The sequence below is a fragment of the Triturus cristatus genome, chromosome 6, assembly GCF_964204655.1.
Source record: "Triturus cristatus chromosome 6, aTriCri1.1, whole genome shotgun sequence".
NCBI lineage: Eukaryota > Metazoa > Chordata > Amphibia > Caudata > Salamandridae > Triturus > Triturus cristatus.
The window spans coordinates 94,618,319-94,637,151 of NC_140589.1; the positions used below are offsets into that span (position 1 = coordinate 94,618,319).

The window sequence follows — 18,833 nt, forward strand, 5'->3', positions numbered from 1 at the left end:
CTGTAACAGAATGCAGATGAACTTCTTCGAGATGCCTGCTGGTAATGGGCTGAGATATGTCCCGGTGATGCTGTCCATTTTCTCCAGAAGGGTAGAATCCTACCCAACACGGAGGAATGACAGTCTCACTGTAGTCAAACTGCTCTTGCAGGAACTCATTTTATGGTTCGTCATTCCGGACTCTCTGGAGTGACACCAAGGGACTCATTTTAATAACAAGGTGCTTAGAATGCTGCGTGTGGCACTACAAGTAGAATAACAATCACATTGTAGCTACAGACCAGAAGCTTTGGGTACTGTTGAACAGATGAACGGGACACTGAAGTCTTGTTTAGCAAAAGTGCATGCAGTCCCTTCTTTAACATGGCCAGATACCTTGCCTTTGGTATTTACGAGTCTCCAAAGTACCCCTGACAGAAGAACAGGATTATCACAGCATGAAATACTCATGGGATGTGCCGTGAGACTGCCTGAAAATGCGCTCGTAAATATCCTGAATGCGATGATTCTCGACTACAGCAAAGGAATGGCTGATGTAGTACATTCTATTTCTCACCAGGTTGGAGCTGCAACTGCCCTTCCACATTAAGAGCAAAAGGAAGTCGTGCTAGGAGCCAATGTAGAAAGGACCCTATCAGGTGATCCCTATCACCAACACTGCTGTCAACTGTAGAGGACTGCCTAACTGGGAACATGCCTCCCATACCCAAAGAGAAAGGGGCCTGCTCGAAGAAGTGGTCGCGTCTAAAGCAAGTTTGCACCACCTATGCCTGTCCCCAGAAGGGGATGTCATGCATCAGAGTTTCCCAGCTGTCTAAGTCCCAGAAGTCTCACAAAGTGGTGTAGAAGTGCCTCAGGAGGAGGTGGAGACAAAACCCTAGCAGGAAAATGCTGCAGAGCCACTCCAGGTGCACACTAGCGACACTGTTACAGGAACAAGTGAAGGAAGTGGGTGAGTTAGAAACCAGGATGATACTATTCCATTAACATAAGTTCTGTTCTGCAAATCTAACCTTGACTATGTTCATCTTTAGATAGATCAGGGCTGCTCTTTCTTCTGTTCGTTATTCATAGTCATGGCTCTTCTTCTATAACTGTATTTTACGCTTTGTTGTCGTACACCCCACTTGTGGTCATTATTCGCACAATATCAAAAACTACAAATAAATGAAAGGATACATCCAGCAGGTTGACGATCTGGCGGCAGGATTCCATGCTGAAGCCATCTGTCTTCAGGTCCTTGTCTAGGGGGCAAATGTCGACGTTAGTGCTAGTTCTGCAAACCTTACCCTCACACCAGCCTGTTCGAGCTATACTCAAATTGTTAAGGGTAGAAGAACTGCACAAGAGGAACCAATGGAAGAAGACCCAGGATTAACACAAATGGCCATAGGCAGCGAAAGATCTTGAGGACATGAAGCCTTCAGGGGAACAGAGAAGTGTCTGGGTATTGGGGGAGCAGAAAGGGAAGGCACGGACATATATCGTATTTAGACTGGCATGCTAATAATACACAAGCAAGGATTGACCACTGGATGAACACAGACTTCAATTACACCAATGCTCAGTAGAAATTTAAAATTTAAAATTTGGTGTTTGTAGTTTGCCATGGGGACATTCCCATCACACCCACGCCCTGCTCAACTTCCCTTCTGTACACCCAGTTCCATGTCTGAACCTGCCCTCCCCATATCCGAGTGTCAAATACTCTCTTCTCAGCCTCTCCGATGTGTGGTGCTTATCTTCACATCTTTGTATACAGTACATTCCGCCAAAGGGATAATGCACCCCGTCGACTATTACTACCCCTGCATATGCAGATAGTATAGTCCACTCACTGCCTTGCGATGTCACATCACTTATGCCCCCTGTCCACTTACTAATATTTGCCACCCACCGCATCTCGGATTCTCACTTCCCTTCACCACCATGTGTCATGTACTGGAACTTATAAAGTACAAAGGTAGCTGGGGAACTACAGAGAGCTGTACATGTCTGAGCCTTCTTCTCACCACCTCCCCGGGTCTATAACTTCCTTCCTGATGCTTTTCTGCATGCTTTAGATACTCATGGACCTCAAGAAACCTGCAGGGCTTCATACTTACTATTCCTCACAACATCGTTGAGAATGGTCCATAGTTCAGAGACACTGATCTCCATGTCCTGCGGGAGAAGCAGAGAAAGGTAAGTGAGCCTGTCTCTCTTGCTAATTGGTCTCCGCACCCATCTAACAGACATACAGAGTCTTAACATGATGTGCAAGCCCCTTGAAATAACACTTGGCACTGGGAGTAATCTGGTCTTATGTCATTGATACATCACATCATAGGTGGGTACTTTATTTCACTGTGAAACTTCTTAGGTGCATCGGGTATGCTCAAACGGGGTTACCATAGCTCTCTATGGGTCTCACAGCCACACATTCCTTACGAGTCACAATAAAACTGAAACATGCCTGGACTGCCAGCGCTCCCTGGCAGAAGGGATAGAGCTGAACTGCTCCTATTAGTGCATGACCAACTTGAGCCCATGCACTGAACTGAAAAAGACCAACATGAACTGGACCAAGCACTCTGCTGCCAGCGGTTGTTTGTTACTATACCCTTTGTCCTACACCGCCTGCTAATCCATCGCCTCCGCTACATTACCTAAAAATCTCATCCCCGACATCCTCCTTTTTGCTTCAATTTATGTTACCCCACAATATTTGCTAAGTAACAGTTCCATTAAAGCTATATCATAAATTACATCTGACTATATAATGCCAGGCAATGTACAGGAGAACTACCCTGCCAGCAGGAAGGATAGGGCACTATGCCAATATACCTAATAACGTGACGGCAGCAGAGATTTTAATAGTATTGTGGACCCCACTCCAGATAGGTCTCACCTGCCTTCACGAGACTCCCTGTTTGTCAGACTGGCCCAGAAGTTTGTTTGCTGGCAGCTCCAGAGAGGACATGTCGACTCATGGAAGCGCACTCACCAGATGACCAGGAATCACTCTTTCTTTTTGGGTATACACAAGTTGCATGTCCACCTCCACACATTCCTTTGTACCCAGTGCATTATGTTGAAAATCTGGCTAGGATGCTTTTCGATCACAACCTGGTCTTGCGCTTCCTGAATTGGGAGGTGGTGTGTCCCGCATCATTGCTTGGTGTTTAAAGGTCAAGCCACAAGAGGACCTGGCGTTCAAGATTTCGATTAGGGAAGAAATAATGTGGTACTTTGAGATTAACTATGGTGTCTACGCTGCAGCTTGACTGGGGTGCTTTTGAAGTGGTGATCTGGGGTTGTTGTATTGTGGAGGCGGTAGGAGTGCATCAGACGTTGTTGAGGAAAGTTGAGGACCTAGAGGCGGTACTGCGTGATGTGGGAAGGTCATGACCAAGGAAGCCTACTTTGCAGGAGGTGCTCCTGGGGTCCAAGGAGACCCTGTCGGGACACGTTGAAAATCTCTGGTGTTTTGACTACCAGGAGTATATGGTCTGGGCACATGGTGGGAGGGACAAATCTGGGTCCTACTGGCATGGCTCACTAACCCTACCAAGAGAGGTTCCATGATCCTGGAACTTAGGATGGCATGGGGAGGCAGATTTAAGGGGCAAGATGACATAAATTACAGATTTGGGGAATCTTATATATCCCTATATGCGGGGGCCCCATATCAAACGCTACATCGGAGTGCCACTTTTCTAGAACCGCTGGCCCTCATGATTATTACCCTTGAGGAAGCTGAGTTGTTGGGCGGTGATATTACGCTTTTAGAGATCAAAGCTATGGTGAGGAATACGGCCTGTTGAAAGGTGCTGCGAGCGGATGCGCTCCCGGTCGAATTTTATGCCTCATATGTTGATGTACTTGCCCCCAAACTGGTGGAGGTCTATAAAGCAGCACGGGACTTGGGCCATTTACCAGCTTCTACTTGAGGCGTTGGTGATTCCGTTATTGAACCTTGGCGGCTCACTCCAGGATATGAAAGTCTATAGGCCTTTATCGATGCTTAATGTCCATTATAAAAATCTTAGCCATGTTCTTACCACGCAGCTGTTACCCTACATGACTCATCTAGTACACACGGATCAGGTAGGATTTATTCAGGGGTGCAATACAGCACTCAACATCCGCAGGCTTCTTGCACTGGTGGGGAATACCCATGATAAGGGGTTGGTGGTGTTTATGGTGGTAGATATAGAGAAGGCCTTTGAGAGTCTGGAGTGGGGGTTTCTCCATAGAGTACTGGAGAAGATGGGATTGGGGCACGGCTTTGTGAATTGGACTTAGCTTCCTCACTCCAACCCCACAGCCCAGGGGAAGACTGGCAGTGTGATTTCAGGGGACTACATGTTGGGACAGGGTACCGGCAGGGGTGCCTGCTGTCCCCAAAGCTTGTAGTGCAAGATCTGGGGCTTACTACAGGGTCTTAGAGGTCCGAGGATCAGTTCATCACATTGCCCTAGATGCTGATGATATGTCATTGTTTTTAAACGATGCAGGCGCAGACAAGGCTGGAGCAGCTGATTTACTGGATCAGTTTGGGGCATTGTTAAGCGTATGTATTAATTGGCAGAAGTCTAGCCTGTTCCCTATTCATGTGGGGCTGAAGCCATCCCTGAGGGGATCGATGTGGGAGCCTACCTGCATGCAATATTTGGGGTCAGAACTTACCATCACCCATGTGACCTCTGAGGATAATTTGGGAGCGGCTCTCTGTTCCATGCAGTCTAGAATCGAGTTTTGGAAGTTCTTCCTTGATTCGGTGGCCAGCCTTATTGCCATTGCTAAGATGGTGGCCCTACCCCAGCTGTTTTACTTCTTTTTCGTCCTGCTGTTGCTTGTACCTCGGAGTGTTCTTGAGTCACTACTGATCGATTTTGTATGAAGTTCGGGCCGGTGTAGAGTGGTAATGGCTAAATCACAGGAGGGTGGTCTGGCAACCCTGGATTTTTTAGTCTTATTATTCAGTGATACAGATACAGTGGTTTACCCAGTGGGTGGATTTTTGTTTTGTCGGTAGACACCCGGAAGAGAGGTGGGTCATTCGTTCCTACGCCCTGGGAGTTATTTCACCTGCTTCTGAATCCCTAGCGGTTTCCCTGGTTTTCCTAGAGAGCTCATGGGAATGAGGCATTGTTGGATGCACTGTTTGTAGAAAACACGTGCATGGCTCCCATACTCCCCTGATATACCGCTGCAGTGCCTGGAACTAATACCCCACAGTGGCGATTGGTGCGGGTTGACGGAGTGGGTGGCCTCTGGTATTACTCCTGTGGGCAGTCTGTTTCATGCAGGGGTGCTGCTCCAATTAGCAGACCTGCGGCTGGAGTATGAGTTGCCGGGGGTCAGTCCTTATTGCATGGGGCTGTGGTAGCGGTGATTAAGAAATATCAGAGCTGTCATCTTATTTGCACATCTGCAGGCACTCATAGAGCGATCACCACTGACGTAACGAAAATTGAGGGGGCCTCCCTGCAAGGAACGTGAAGGGGCCCCCTCCGGGCTCAATTAAGAGCTCCCTGGCAAGAGTGCTGTGCTGAGGGGGCTCCCTGGAGCATGGGGACCCCTGCACCGCGGGGGCCTGTGTTACGCCCCTGGCGATCACGTGCTTCTATCAGGCACTCAGAGCGGATATCGGTGCTCCCCTGACGGGGTTCAGGTAGAAATGGGACGAAGATCTAGGGGTCCAATCCAGGAGGCAGACTGGTCAAAAATTCTGGAACAAGTTTCAAACGTATCTGGGAATGCCCAGTTTAAATTAACCTACTTGTATTTCCTTTACCGGGCATATGGCAGGGTGAACAGGTTTTACCGTACAGCCAGAGCGGACTACCCTTGGTGTGGCAAAATCAGGGCTGAGGTGTATCATACAGTCTGGGCCTGTCCTTCCCTTTTGGGACTCTAGGAGGAAGTGACGGAGTTTGCTAATGATGTTACCTATTGTACTATTTCCTGATCCCTGAGAATGAGCTTATTGGGTTGGTACCCGCACCCGACCAAATGTAAGACTATTAACAGATTCCTTGATTTGGCCGTGGTACTTGTTAAACGTGAGACCACTATGAATTGGAAGGCCAGTAGGGGACATAGGGTGGCAAAATGGCGTGGAGAGCTTGTAAAGTGGGCAGGCTTTGAAAGTAGTGTGTTTAGTGAGGTGAAGCGTGGATGTGGATCCATTGATGTGGCACGTGCATGGGAGAGCGTGGTTGATTGCATGAACGAGCCGGACGGGCTGGCAATCAGGGCACAAGTCCTAAAAAAAGAAGTGGGGGGACGCTCCAAGTTAGGTGGTGTCACCGGAAGTGACATCACGACAGGAAGTGACGTCACGAATAGTGGCTTGCACAATCAGACTCATTGCCTCCCCTCGCTCACTCCTTAGATGCGATTGCATCAGGGAAGCCAGCGTGTGAGCAGCATTCTGAATGAGCTCCGATCTCGCCCCAGAGAGGCCAAAGAGTGAATGTGTGGCTCAATTTGCTCCAGTTATCCAGCTCTCAAGTTTTCCACTGTCATGTGGGTGATGTCAGCCAGTCCTGGTTTTACAACTCTCCTTGCTTTGCGTTATGCATAATATTATAATAGTAATAATGCAGGTAAAATTCCAATGGCACGGATCTCTCCAGTCACTGGGTAAAGGGATCGACGGGGCGGCCGTGTGGGCAAGTAACACCATAATTGAGAGTCCAGCTTTTGGGCAGGGGGGGCGGCGTCCACCCAGTAAAAACCCGGTAAAATAAGTGGGGGGACGCCGTCCACCCGCGTGATAGCCCGACTCGAGCCGCCGTGAGCCCTGGCTGGCAGGGAGATGGGTCTGGGGTGTATGGGTGCCTTCCTCGACCAGGCATTTGTTTGGGGTTTTCAGACGATGGAATTTATTAACGTCAGAACCTAATACTAGTAGAGATGGCTCAAGGATGCAAGGCACGGCTTAGTTTAGGTGTGGAGGTTTGGTATTTGGAACACATTTGATGCTCGAGGAAGGGACAGATGTGATGAACACTCAGAGTCTGAATCATTGGACTGGAATTGTCCACCTTATAGATTTTAGTGGGTATTTGATTGGGATGCATAATGGGGTGAAGTTATGTAGCCCTCCACTGTACAATGTCTTCCACTCTTTGTTGGAAACTAATAAAAATGTTGCAAAAAAAATAAAAACGTGATGGCATCAATAAGCCAATATACCCAATAAGCGTAATGTCGGGGGGGCGTGGCTTGCAGCCGACAGCAATGGCCGCAGCCTAGGAGAGCTCCGCGCTCGCTAGTCTCTTTCCCCCAAAATCCTGACAATTATCCGCGTCCACGGTGACAAGGACCAGCTGCTCTGACTACCGGGAGGCTTCGGTGCTGATCGAGTGCCGTCTGGGAGCTGGGGGTGCAGCCGCAGGATCGGCATCGACGAGGCCGGCGGTGCGGCCTACTATCAGGGATCGCGACCGGGGCCTGGAGTACGAGGGCGAGGCCGAGGAAGGGACGCGCGGAGCGGGCTCGCTCCGAGGACCGGGACGCCGCGTAGGGCGAAACAAAGCGGCAGCAGTACACGACACGTGGGGGCGCCGACCGGCGTGGACCGAGGCCCCGTGGCGTTCAGGACCCTGCGGTGCGGAGTCGAACTGCGGGACGGAGCACACACAAAGGAATAGAGACGCGGGCCCAGACGCGAGTCACAGAGGCGTCCTGGCCACCCCCACCCCGGCACCAGCGGATAAAGGGCCCTGCTGCCTACCTGAACTCCCTCGAAGCGTGGCGGGGACAACACTGGTGAGCGTATCAAGCGCCTAAACCCCCCCCCCCCCCCCCCCCCGGCACAGAGTGGACGCGACGCACCGGGGGATGCATGGGGCGCTCCCCGTCGAGACCTGAAGAAAGTGTGCGAGTTCTGGACGGCGACCTCCTGCACAAGCGGAGGCGAGGAGGGAAGGGAAAACCGAAAGGCCGAGCGCTGACCTGTAAGGCGCAGTCTGGCAGCGGCGACTACCGACCTTCCCGCTACACCGCGAGGCGAAGCAAGCACCATGGGGGGTAAAGGCCAACGGGGGCCGAAGACTGGCAAATTGGATAAATATGCCTATCGCAGAGAGACCTCGCAAACCCCAGAGGCTCCCAGGCAGAATGAAGACGCGACGCAGGCCGGTCAGCCAGGGGAGATTACCCTGCAGGATATAATGCGCACACTGACCCAAATGCAAACGGCGATAGGCACGATCTCCACGGACATTACACTGTTGCGAGCAGACGTGTCAAAAATCAACGACAGGCTGAGGGAGGTAGAAGACACGACGGCCACTCTGTCCACGGAGACAAGGCTGCTCACGAACAAAGTAAGGGCACTGGAACTGGCGCAGAAACAACTGGAGGCGAAATTGGACAACCAAGAAGGGCGCGCCCGCCGCAACAATATCCGCTTAGTGGGAGTGCCGGAGACCGTGCGCGGTCCGGCGCTGGACTTGTATGTGGAAGACCTCGTCAAGAATAAACTCCAGCCTAGAGGCTTGTCGGAGTTTTTCTCGGTGGAAAGGGCGCACAGGGTGCCAGGTGGGCCGCCCAAGCCGGGAGCTCCACCACGACCGATACTAGCAAGAATCTTCAACTTCCGCGACCGCGATGCCATTTTGCAGACAGCGCGTGTCGCTCCCCCACTTCGAGTGGAGAACAGCAAAATCGAGATATATCCGGACTACACAGCGCTGGTAACGAGGCAACGCAGAGACTTCCTGGACGTGAAGAAAGAGCTACGAAAGAGAGAACTGAAGTATGCAATGCTCTTCCCCGCGAAGCTCCGGGTGGAGGCGGAGGGAAAAACCTGGTTCTTCATGTCCCCGACGGCAGCCACGGAGTGGCTGGAGGGCTGGAGGAAGCCAACGGGACGCACGGGAGCGGCGCAGAGACACAGACAGTCCGCGGGCAGGGCGGAGGTATCGGACCCATTGCAAGAGGAGGCGGACGTACGACTATGACACCGGGCCAAGTACGATATGAACGTGGTGCTCGCCAGGCAACGAGAATGGAACGACGACCTCGGCTGCTCCTGGAGGAGGGCCGTGGGGGCTGGCCCTGGCTGTCACCCCGGAGACTCTCGCAGGTGATGGCTCAGAAGGCCTACGAAGTCTAGAGACGGTGACATACTGTAGAAGACTGAGGAGGAGGCTTACACGGCTGGAGCCTGAGCCCTCTTCGCAACCGTGGACATGATGAAGCTCTGAGGGGGAGACTAAGACTGGGTGCAACGGGCATCTCCCCCCTGGCACGCAAGTACACAGTTATGGGGATAAAGCACTCTGCTCAGTTGGGGGTGGTGGGTAGTTTGAAATCCGCCGGGCAGGGCAGCAGGGAGGGGGGGGGGGCTGAGGGGTTTACAGGGGGTTCTGGTTCACAAGGTTTTATCTGCATACCGCAAGCTCGGTCAGCACCTGCATAGACTCGCCATACACCGACCATTATACACCGCGCATACCACATACGATAACACATGGGGCCGGACACGGAACAGACCTTAGGGACGACCGGCAATCCGCACACCACTGACCACACCAGTACTGGCAAACACCTAGTGGTTCTGTTCTGGAATGTCAACGGGTTGGGGGACAAGATTAAGCGGGGACTGGTGCTTCAATACATTAAACGAAAAGGGCCGACAGTAGCACTGCTGCAGGAAACGCACTTGGTGGGCACTGCATGTCAAGCCTTAGACAGGTGGGGGTATAAAATGGGGGTACACTCGGAGTTCACCTCAGGATCCCGGGGGGTAGGTATACTACTTCATAAGCGCTGCCCCCTAATAGTACAACAGACGTGGACCGATGCGCAGGGCAGATTCGCTGCTTTGACGGGCCAATGGGAAGGGAAACGCTACAACTTCGTATCAGTATATATCCCACCAGCATTGCATGGCACCGCGCTCCCGGACCTGGGCGCATTCCTGTTGTCGCTCCCACAAGGTGCAACGATTATAGGGGGGGATTTCAACGCCATAGTTAACCCCGACATAGATAGGCGACCCCCCAGAGGCCCCTGTAGCGCCAGTTCGAAACTTAAAGATTTTGTAGAAACGGTCGGCCTCACAGATACCTGGAGAACGAAATTCCCACACGACAGGCAGTATACCTTTCACTCAGGGGTGCACAACAGTGAGTCGCGTATAGATCACATGTTTACCCAGATGCTGGGATTGGAACAGGTAGCAGAGGTGACGCACTTGCCCAGGGGAATCTCGGACCACTCCCCAATCATGCTCACATACTCATCAGACATCCCGGGAAGGCGCAGACTCTACCCAATCTACCCACATTATTTAGCGATTAAAGAGATCAAGAAAACGTTGGTCAACACCACAAAACAATACTTTAGTGAGAATGAGCGCTCGGTGGAGTCGCCAACGGCACTCTGGGAAGCCTATAAGGCGGTCCTGCGAGGCCAGGCCATCTCCTCAATATCGCACCACAAGAAGCGCCAGAGCCAGCAACTCCACGCGCTGGAGGAGAACATGCAACGGGCAGAGGCGGACTACGCCGCCGATGCTACCGAGGCGGCAGCGCATGGGCTACAGCTGGCGCAACAAGAGTACAAGACATTTGTATGGGAGGAGGCGAAAGCTAGACTACAGACCACAAGACACACAGTCTACGAGCAGGGGGACAAAGCGGGAAAGCTGCTGGCCTGGTTAGATAGGAAAGACAAAGCTGGTAGGTGGATAGCAGAGCTGGCCGCACCAAATGGCGCGCCGATCACAGACCCCCAAGACATTGTGGAGGAGCTCGCGGCACATTATGAACGCATCTACACGCCAACCGCAACGGCCACTATGGTAGAAAACATAGCTTTCCTGCACGACATTAAAATGCCAAAGTTGGCTCCCACGGCAGTGCAGGCGCTTGAGGCGGACATCACGCTGGAAGAAACGACTCAGGCCATACTCGCACTCCACACGGGCAAGGCTCTGGGGCCTAATGGTATCCCGGTGGAGCTCTTCCGACATCCGCTTACGGTCTTAACGCCCCACCTCTTGAACATGTATAATGACAGCTTGGAACGGGGGGAGCTTCCCAGAGACCAGCGCTTGGCCACGATAGTAGCAATACACAAGCCCGGGAAACCGCCAACTAGTTGCATGTCCTACCGGCCCATATCCCTGATCAACGCAGAGGCGAAGATACTAGCAAAAGTGCTAGCGAGGCGGCTCCAGCCTTGTCTGGGGTCGGTGGTTCACCCGGACCAATCGGGGTTTCTGCCGCAGCGGAACACGGCGCTGAACCTGAGGCGAGTGAATAGTGTCATGGCGCGCAAACCCCTCATCCAAGAGGACGCCATAATTCTCTCCTTGGACGCGCAAATGGCGTTCGACATGGTGGAATGGCCGTTTTTATTCGCGGTACTACACCACCTAGGTTTCGGTCCCAAATTCATAAAATGGGTGGAGCTGCTCTATACAAAACCCATGGCGCAGGTTGTGGCTAATGGGAGGATCTCGGGCACCTTCCCTCTGGCTAAAGGGACCCGGCAGGGCTGTCCTTTATCCCCTCTTCTATTCGCATTAGTGTTAGAACCCTTGGCGGCGTGGATACGACAAGACCAGGTAATCCGTGGGCTTAAATGGGCGCTGGGGTGGGAAGACAGAATATCACTCTACGCGGACGACATACTCCTCTATTTGGCCTCGCCGGCCCGATCACTCAATTGCCTCATGGATATTTGTGTAGCGTTCGGCCGCATCTCAGGGTATACCATAAACTGGGGAAAATCACATATTTATATACTCTCAGGCGATAGGCCCCGACTCCCACGTAACTGTGCGGCTAAAATAGTGACTGAGGGATTCATGTATTTGGGCATCTACATCACGGCGCAGGTACCCCGCTTCATAGCTGAAAACCTTAAAAAACCACTGGAGCGTCTGCGCAGGGATGTGCAGTGCTGGCGGTCCCTACCGCTCACCCTATTGGGCAGGGCAGCCCTCTTTAAAATGATGGCGCTCCCGAGGTTTCTGTACGCCCTACAAAATACACCATTCCCGGTCGCCCCAGCATATTTTCGAGAAGTGAATAGTGAACTCAGTAAGCTGCTGTGGGATGGCAAGGCGACACGTATAGCGATGCACAAACTAGTGAAAGGTGGGTATGATGGAGGGATAGCACTCCCGTACATTAAGCTGTACTACTGGGCCTCCCACCTGATGGTAATCAACCAATGGCTCCATGCTGATCAGGGAGACCCGGCCTACCGTATGGACAGACACCTACTGGGGGAGGACAACCTTATGGGAATACTATACAATAGGAATCAGCACAAGCATCTTATAGGCCCTACAGCACATACAATTAAGATCTGGCACGCAGTACAGAAGGAGATGAGATGGGAAGGAGTCATCACGCAGGCGACGCCACTCTGGGACACCAATAAACTGGGCAGGCTACGGAACACGAAGGGGTTCAAACAGTGGGATTTGATCGGTATCTCAAAGGTAGGGGATGTGTGGAAAAAGGGGAGCCCCGTCCCGTTTGAGCAGTTGCAGCGTAGCTATGGGATGGCAGACACTGAGGCGTTTCGCTACTTACAGATAAGGCATGCCCTTACGGCGCTTATACCACAAGGCACTAGGCTCCCAGAGTCCACACCCCTTGAAGCTAGGCTCCTTACTGATCATATGACGAAGAAGGCTATCTCACTCACATATAAAAAACTAGTAAACAACCAACCAGACCTGACACAAGCCCTCAAAACTAAATGGGAGGCCGACGTGGGGGAGCTGGATGAGACGGACTGGCAGGACGCGCTGGCATCGCCACGAGAAGTGGCGATCTCATCCAGATTTAAATTAATACAACTTAAGATACTACACCGTACCTATTATACCAGGACACTACTACATAAACTGCATAGAGCCGACACACCACTTTGCGTCAGACAGTGCGGAGAGCCAGGCACGTTCTGGCACATAATATGGCAGTGTGTACACATCCAGAAATATTGGAAAGCAGTCATGCGTACAGTTGCGCAGGTCACGGGGGCAACATTAGTCCCTGAACCCAGGGGGTGCATTTTGAATATTTGGGACGAAGCGGATATCACGCAGACAGTGCAAACATGGGTAGCGTTGGGGATGGCGTTGGCGAAAAGAGACATTGCGCAACAATGGGGAGCCAGGCAAGCTCCGACCCTCCAAAAATGGTGCAATGGTATGGACGACCTAATGGTGACGGAGAAATCGGTCTATGTGCACAGAAGATGCCCCAAAAAATGGACTAAGATATGGGGGAAGTGGAATGACTATCGAGGGAACATCTGTGAACCCCCGCAGGATGAATCCCTAACGGATGACTCAGACTAACTTGGGGTGTCTGGGGTGTCATGACACGAGATGTTTGACACGGTGTGGGAAGAGGGTGTTGGGGTCCTGAGGAGACGGAATGGAACCTTTGAAGCGCGGCAGCGGCTGACACGAGCAAACTATGATGTACTTTATTTTGCACGATATGGTATTGCAGTATTGGTTACAAATGAAAATGTTAATAAAAAGAGTTTAAAAAAAAAAAAATAACCGTAATGTCAGCAGTGAGTCAATAAACCAACAAACCGTGATGGCAGCAGTGGGTCACTATACCCAATAACTGTGATGGCAGCAGTGAGTCAATACACCCACAAAACCGTGATGGCAGCAGTGGGTCACTATACCCAATAACTGTGATGGCAGCAGTGAGTCAATACACCCACAAAACCGTGATGGCAGCAGTGGGTCACTATACCCAATAACTGTGATGGCAGCAGTGAGTCAATACACCCATAAACCGTGATGGCAGCAGTGGGTCACTATACCCAATAACTGTGATGGCAGCAGTGAGTCAATACACCCATAAACCGTGATGGCAGCAGTGGGTCACTATATCCAATAACTGTGATGGCAGTAGTGAGTCAATATACCTAATAACCATGATGGCAGGAGTGAGTCAATATACCCAATAACCGTGATGGCAGCAGTTAGTCACTACAGTCAATAACCGTGAGGGCACTAGAAAAAGCATCCAACATTCTGGTGTTTTGTCACTGCTCTAGGCGATGCGCCTATCAGGACAGACTATGCGTCAGAAGACGTCATCTCTAGGCCTTGACTACACACATTGATATGCTGGTCATCTCATAGCTCCAGCAGACATGCATTGGCAGAACACACTTTCCAGTTTCCTTACTAGATATAGCTGTAACTATCCATTTCTCAGTGCAACAAATTTGGTATTCTGGTTGCAAACAAATCTCCTTATGCCGCCCAAGACTATCTCCAATGGTTGGTGGGGGAGTCTTGTCAATATATCAGGAGAAAAGTATTTCCCATGTGTCTACAGGTTTCATTATGGACTGTTTCATAAGACATTAACATGTAATGAAATCTCTTCCTCCCAACAGCTGTGCAGTGCCTTTATCAAAAAGCAACCGAGCACCCACATGGACAACAAGTAAAACAAAATTCCCTCCCTCTCAAGCCTATTCGAAGTGTAAGAACTAGCAACCAACTCACCTCTCCAGCCATCTGTTCAAACATTTTCCGAAGGAAATAATCCACGTCATCTTTTGAAATGTCATCCTGTGAGAAAATAAGAAAGGTTATGTGATGTCTCAAACTCACCACTAGCAAAAGAGTGCAGGACATCCTTGTGGTTGGCATGAGCACCTATGATAGATGGCATGCAGTGAGTGCCTCATTGACTGTGGTGTCAATTCCAGTAGGATGTCCTAATCAGTGCCCCTTCAATCGCCCTCTAACCATGTACATATAAACACAGATCACATTTTCTACAGAATACAAGTCTCTAAATGTTGCTTTATTTTCCAGATAGTACTACTTTCTTTATATGGTTCCATTTCACTGCCTGCACCTACCACGTTTATTGTCTTTCGATAACCTTTCTGCCTTGAAATACCACTGCCTTTCACTGGAACCTACCTGAATATAACTGGACCTTCCTAATAAATACGACTGCCTCTTCCTAGATCCTTTTAAAATACCATTGCCCTTCTTGGAAACCTCCTAGGAAATACCACTGCCCCTGTCTGGAACCTCCTATCAATCAATCAATCAGGATTTCTATAGCGTAGCTGCCTCAGCCGTAAGGGTCTTGAGGGTCTTGAGGTGCAGTGGGGTCATGCTGCGGGAACACGCTGCCTGTTCCTATTGGTTGAACATCTAGGCTTTGAGGTCCTTCCTGAACTGTTGGATCAATGATGAGGCTCTGAGGTGCAGGGGTAGAGTGTTCCGGGTCTTAGCCGCCAGATGGGAGAAGCACGGACTTTGACTGTTTGCCCGACGGATGTGCTGGGTGGCTGCTAGGTAGAGGGATCTGGAACGGATTCTTTGGTAGGTGGGTGAAAATTTACTCATTTGTTGAGGTACGCCAGTGCTTCAATTTGTAGTGCCTTGTAAGCGTGGGTGAGCAGTTTACACTGGCACCTCTTTGTGACTCGTAGCCAATGGAGTTTCCTGAGGTGAAGGGTGATGTGCGTATGTCTGGGGAGATCGAGGATGAGTGTGGCTGCTGTATTCTGGATGGTCTGGAGTTTCCTCATTGTTTGGGTGGTGATTCCTATGTACAGGGAGTTGCCATAGTCGAGCCTGCTGTCGATGAGAGCTTGCATGACAGCTTGCCTGGTGTCGGGTGGGAGCCATCGGAAGACCTTCCTGAGCATTCAGAAGGTGAGGAAGCAAGCGGAGGAGACAGCGATGACCTGCTTTTCATGGATAGCTGGCTGTCGAGGATGATGCTGAGGTTGTGGGCATGTTCAGTGGTTTTGGGTGTAGGGACCAGCTCAGGTGGTACCATTCTTTGTTCCATAAGGTGTCCTTGCCTTTCCCAAAGATGATTACTTATGTTTTGTCTGTGTTGAGTTTGAGACAGTTGTTGTTCATCCAGACGGCCACCTTCATGAAACATTGGAACCAGACTTTGATGGTCGTTGGGTCGTTTGTCAGGAACAGGATAAGTTGGGTGTCATCGGCTTAAGAGATGATGTTGAGTCCGAGCATCCTGATGATGTTGGCCAGGAGTATTGTTAATATTGATAAACACGATGTTGATATACACCACGCTATATATACATATAGTAACGAATTCGCATTGTGTTGCTGAATTCACCCAATACGACCTCTCCCTCAACCCAAAGTCCGAAATGCATGGTCAGACAGGCCCTGAAACCTAGGCCCGAAGCAATAGATTGACAGATCACAGGTGGGGGGGCACGTAACCCTTTGACAACCGTGCAAACAGAAAAACCCAGATCATTCCCAAAGATATGCAGCAACACCACAATGGTTTCAGACTGGCCTCCAATAAAACATGTTTGGCCGGAGTGGCAAGCATTCCCAAAACACCATAAAGTCAGGTGCCACACTATGTGCATCATCACAATGAAAGTGGGGCCACCACTGACAGACCTTCGTTGGCGGTCCAGCCGACAGACATCCCTCTAGGCTGACCTCAGATTTACGATGCGGCAGTCGGACCCTTCACTCTCGTTGGACAGACCGCCGCCTCTGTCAGGATCTACTGATCCCGTTGGGCCGCTTTCGGAATCGTGATCCTGAATGGAGGCAGTGCCTGCTCAGGCATCGCCGTCAAGATCACAATGTCTGTTTCCTAATGCCTTTTCATGACGGTCCCATCACCACGAAAAGGCAGACGGAAACGGACTTTGGGGGCCCCAGGTAAGGCTCCCGTCCCCTGTGGGCCACTGCTAAGTGGCCAGGGGGGCACACCCATGCACCATGTTCCAGGTACCACATGATGCCTGGCATACGGTGCATGAATGTTTATTAAGTGCCTTTTTCCACTTCGGCTTATGCTGTGGCCCTTTTCCGGGCTGAAGCAGAAGCCACAGTGTAAAAAGGCATTTTACGACCACCTATACGGCGGTCATATCGTAATAGAGGGGCCAGGAGAGCCAACACATTGTTGGCCAGTCACCTGCCCGCGGCTATGGCGGTCAGAATCTCACCCGACCCTCATCGTAATGTGCCCCCAAGTTAGGAACACTCAGCCAATCAGAACACAGCATGCTCACTACATGCAGTGATCATGCGCTCCCCATGTTGGATATCTGGACACGTACCTATTATCTCCGCATTGTGTCCACGCAGGTTCGAGACCCACCTGAGCTTCTTATCAAGTGACCAAATTTATGACTCTGTGACTAGGCCCAGATTCATGTTCTAAAATAATGCAGAAATCGCTTTATTACTCTTTGTGAAATTTATAAAAAGACTTACGAAACCAATGTACCTTGAGACAGTCTTCAGAACCTGACTCTGTTGCCTGCTGTCCCGGTTGCTGCGTTTTACTAAACCAACTGTTCCTGTTGTTTTGCCAAACTCCTCTTGTATTTAATATTTTGAAGGTAAATTCATATTTGAGCAATAGTGTCATGTATACGCTGAAGAGGGTTGGGCTGGGGGATGAACCTTGAGGTACATCGCAGGTGACTTTTTTAAGGAGCAAGGTGTAGGAAGGAATGATGATCTTCTGCGTCCGTCCTGTGAAGTAGGATGCAAGGTTGTATGACAGAGGCACACATGGCTAAACCACGCGTGCCTCTATTACACTGTCTAAACCACCAATGCGTCTGAACAACCTATTCCTTTACCACGCATGCCTTTACTATGCATCCCTTTACCATGCAATTTAGTGGTAAAGGCATGAGTAGTATAGGCATATGTGGTAAATATCACACTGTATGCCACCTGCCCTTAGCTCTAACAACTACCCCGACCCTCAGCCCAAAAACTTCACTGACACCCCAAGCCCTGAAAACTACCCCAACCCCCCAAGCCCTAAAAATTACCCCACCGCTACCTGTGCTGTATGTAAAGATGACATATGGCTGCTAAAGAGTACTATTACGAATGTTAAAATTTAACAGGTATGATTACAAAATGTGTCTTGAAAATGAAACCTGTATGACAAAAGGTGTAAGATTAATGTTAATAAAAATTGTTTTTAAAAAAAGAGAAAAACAAAAAAAAATTACCCCACCCGCCGAGCCCTTAAAACGGCCCCAACCCTCTAAAACCCTAAAAACGACTCCGACCCCCCCCACCGAGACCTCAAAACTGTCCCGACCTCCCACTGAGCCCTAAAAACTATCCTTATCCCCCCCAGGCCCAAAAACTACCCATCCCCCCCCACAGAGACCTAAAGCAAGAATGACCCCCAGCCCTAAAAACAACCCCCCCAGCACTGCAAACAACCCTGACCCCCTAACCCTGAACCCTAAAAACGACCCCAACCCATAAAAACTACCTCCCCACCCCCCCCCCAAAACCCAGCCCCACTTATCAGTCCGCCTCCTCTCCCGATCGTTCCTGTTCCTGGCCCAGCCCACCTCAGCATCTAAGCCGCGCTTTGCCTTCACCACATATATGCGTGGCTATGGCATATGCATGGTTAAGGTAAGAGTGGTTGCGGATGCATTTAAATGGCACGCATGGCTCTGCCCGCATTGTTCAGCCCGTTTCCCAGCATCCAATCCACTTGTGGGCTGCTCCTTGGATTCCAATCTGGTGGAGTCAGTGTGTGGTAGGAAATGGTGTCGAAGGCTGCTGAGAAGTCGAGGAGGATGAGTGCTGATGTTTCTCCATGCTCTAGCAGCATTCTGGTGTCATCCGGGGCTGCAACTAGAGCTGTCTAAGTGCTACTGGCCCTCTCAGGAAAGTCATATAAAATCCCAGTGCCCCACTTAGGAATCTTCCATGAAACACCACTGCCCCTCTCTGCCCCTCCTATGCAATACCAATGCTCTTCTGTCAAACTTGCTATGGAATATCATTACCTCACTGCCTCTCTTCAGTACTC

The 18,833-nt window shown here is 50.6% G+C and overlaps 1 protein-coding gene across 1 annotated transcript in view; it reads right to left on the reverse strand.

The window, feature by feature from the left end:
* Positions 1–18,833, reverse strand: part of LOC146813820 (calpain-1 catalytic subunit-like) — a 494,946-nt gene that overhangs the window by 66,323 nt on the left and 409,790 nt on the right. Inside the window, exons 13-15 of the mRNA XM_085610274.1 lie at positions 14,510–14,575; positions 2,106–2,163; positions 1,180–1,244 (exon numbers count right to left, since the gene is read on the reverse strand). Coding sequence (XP_085466400.1) covers positions 1,180–1,244; positions 2,106–2,163; positions 14,510–14,575 — 189 coding nt within the window. The remainder of the gene's footprint in view (positions 1–1,179; positions 1,245–2,105; positions 2,164–14,509; positions 14,576–18,833) is intronic.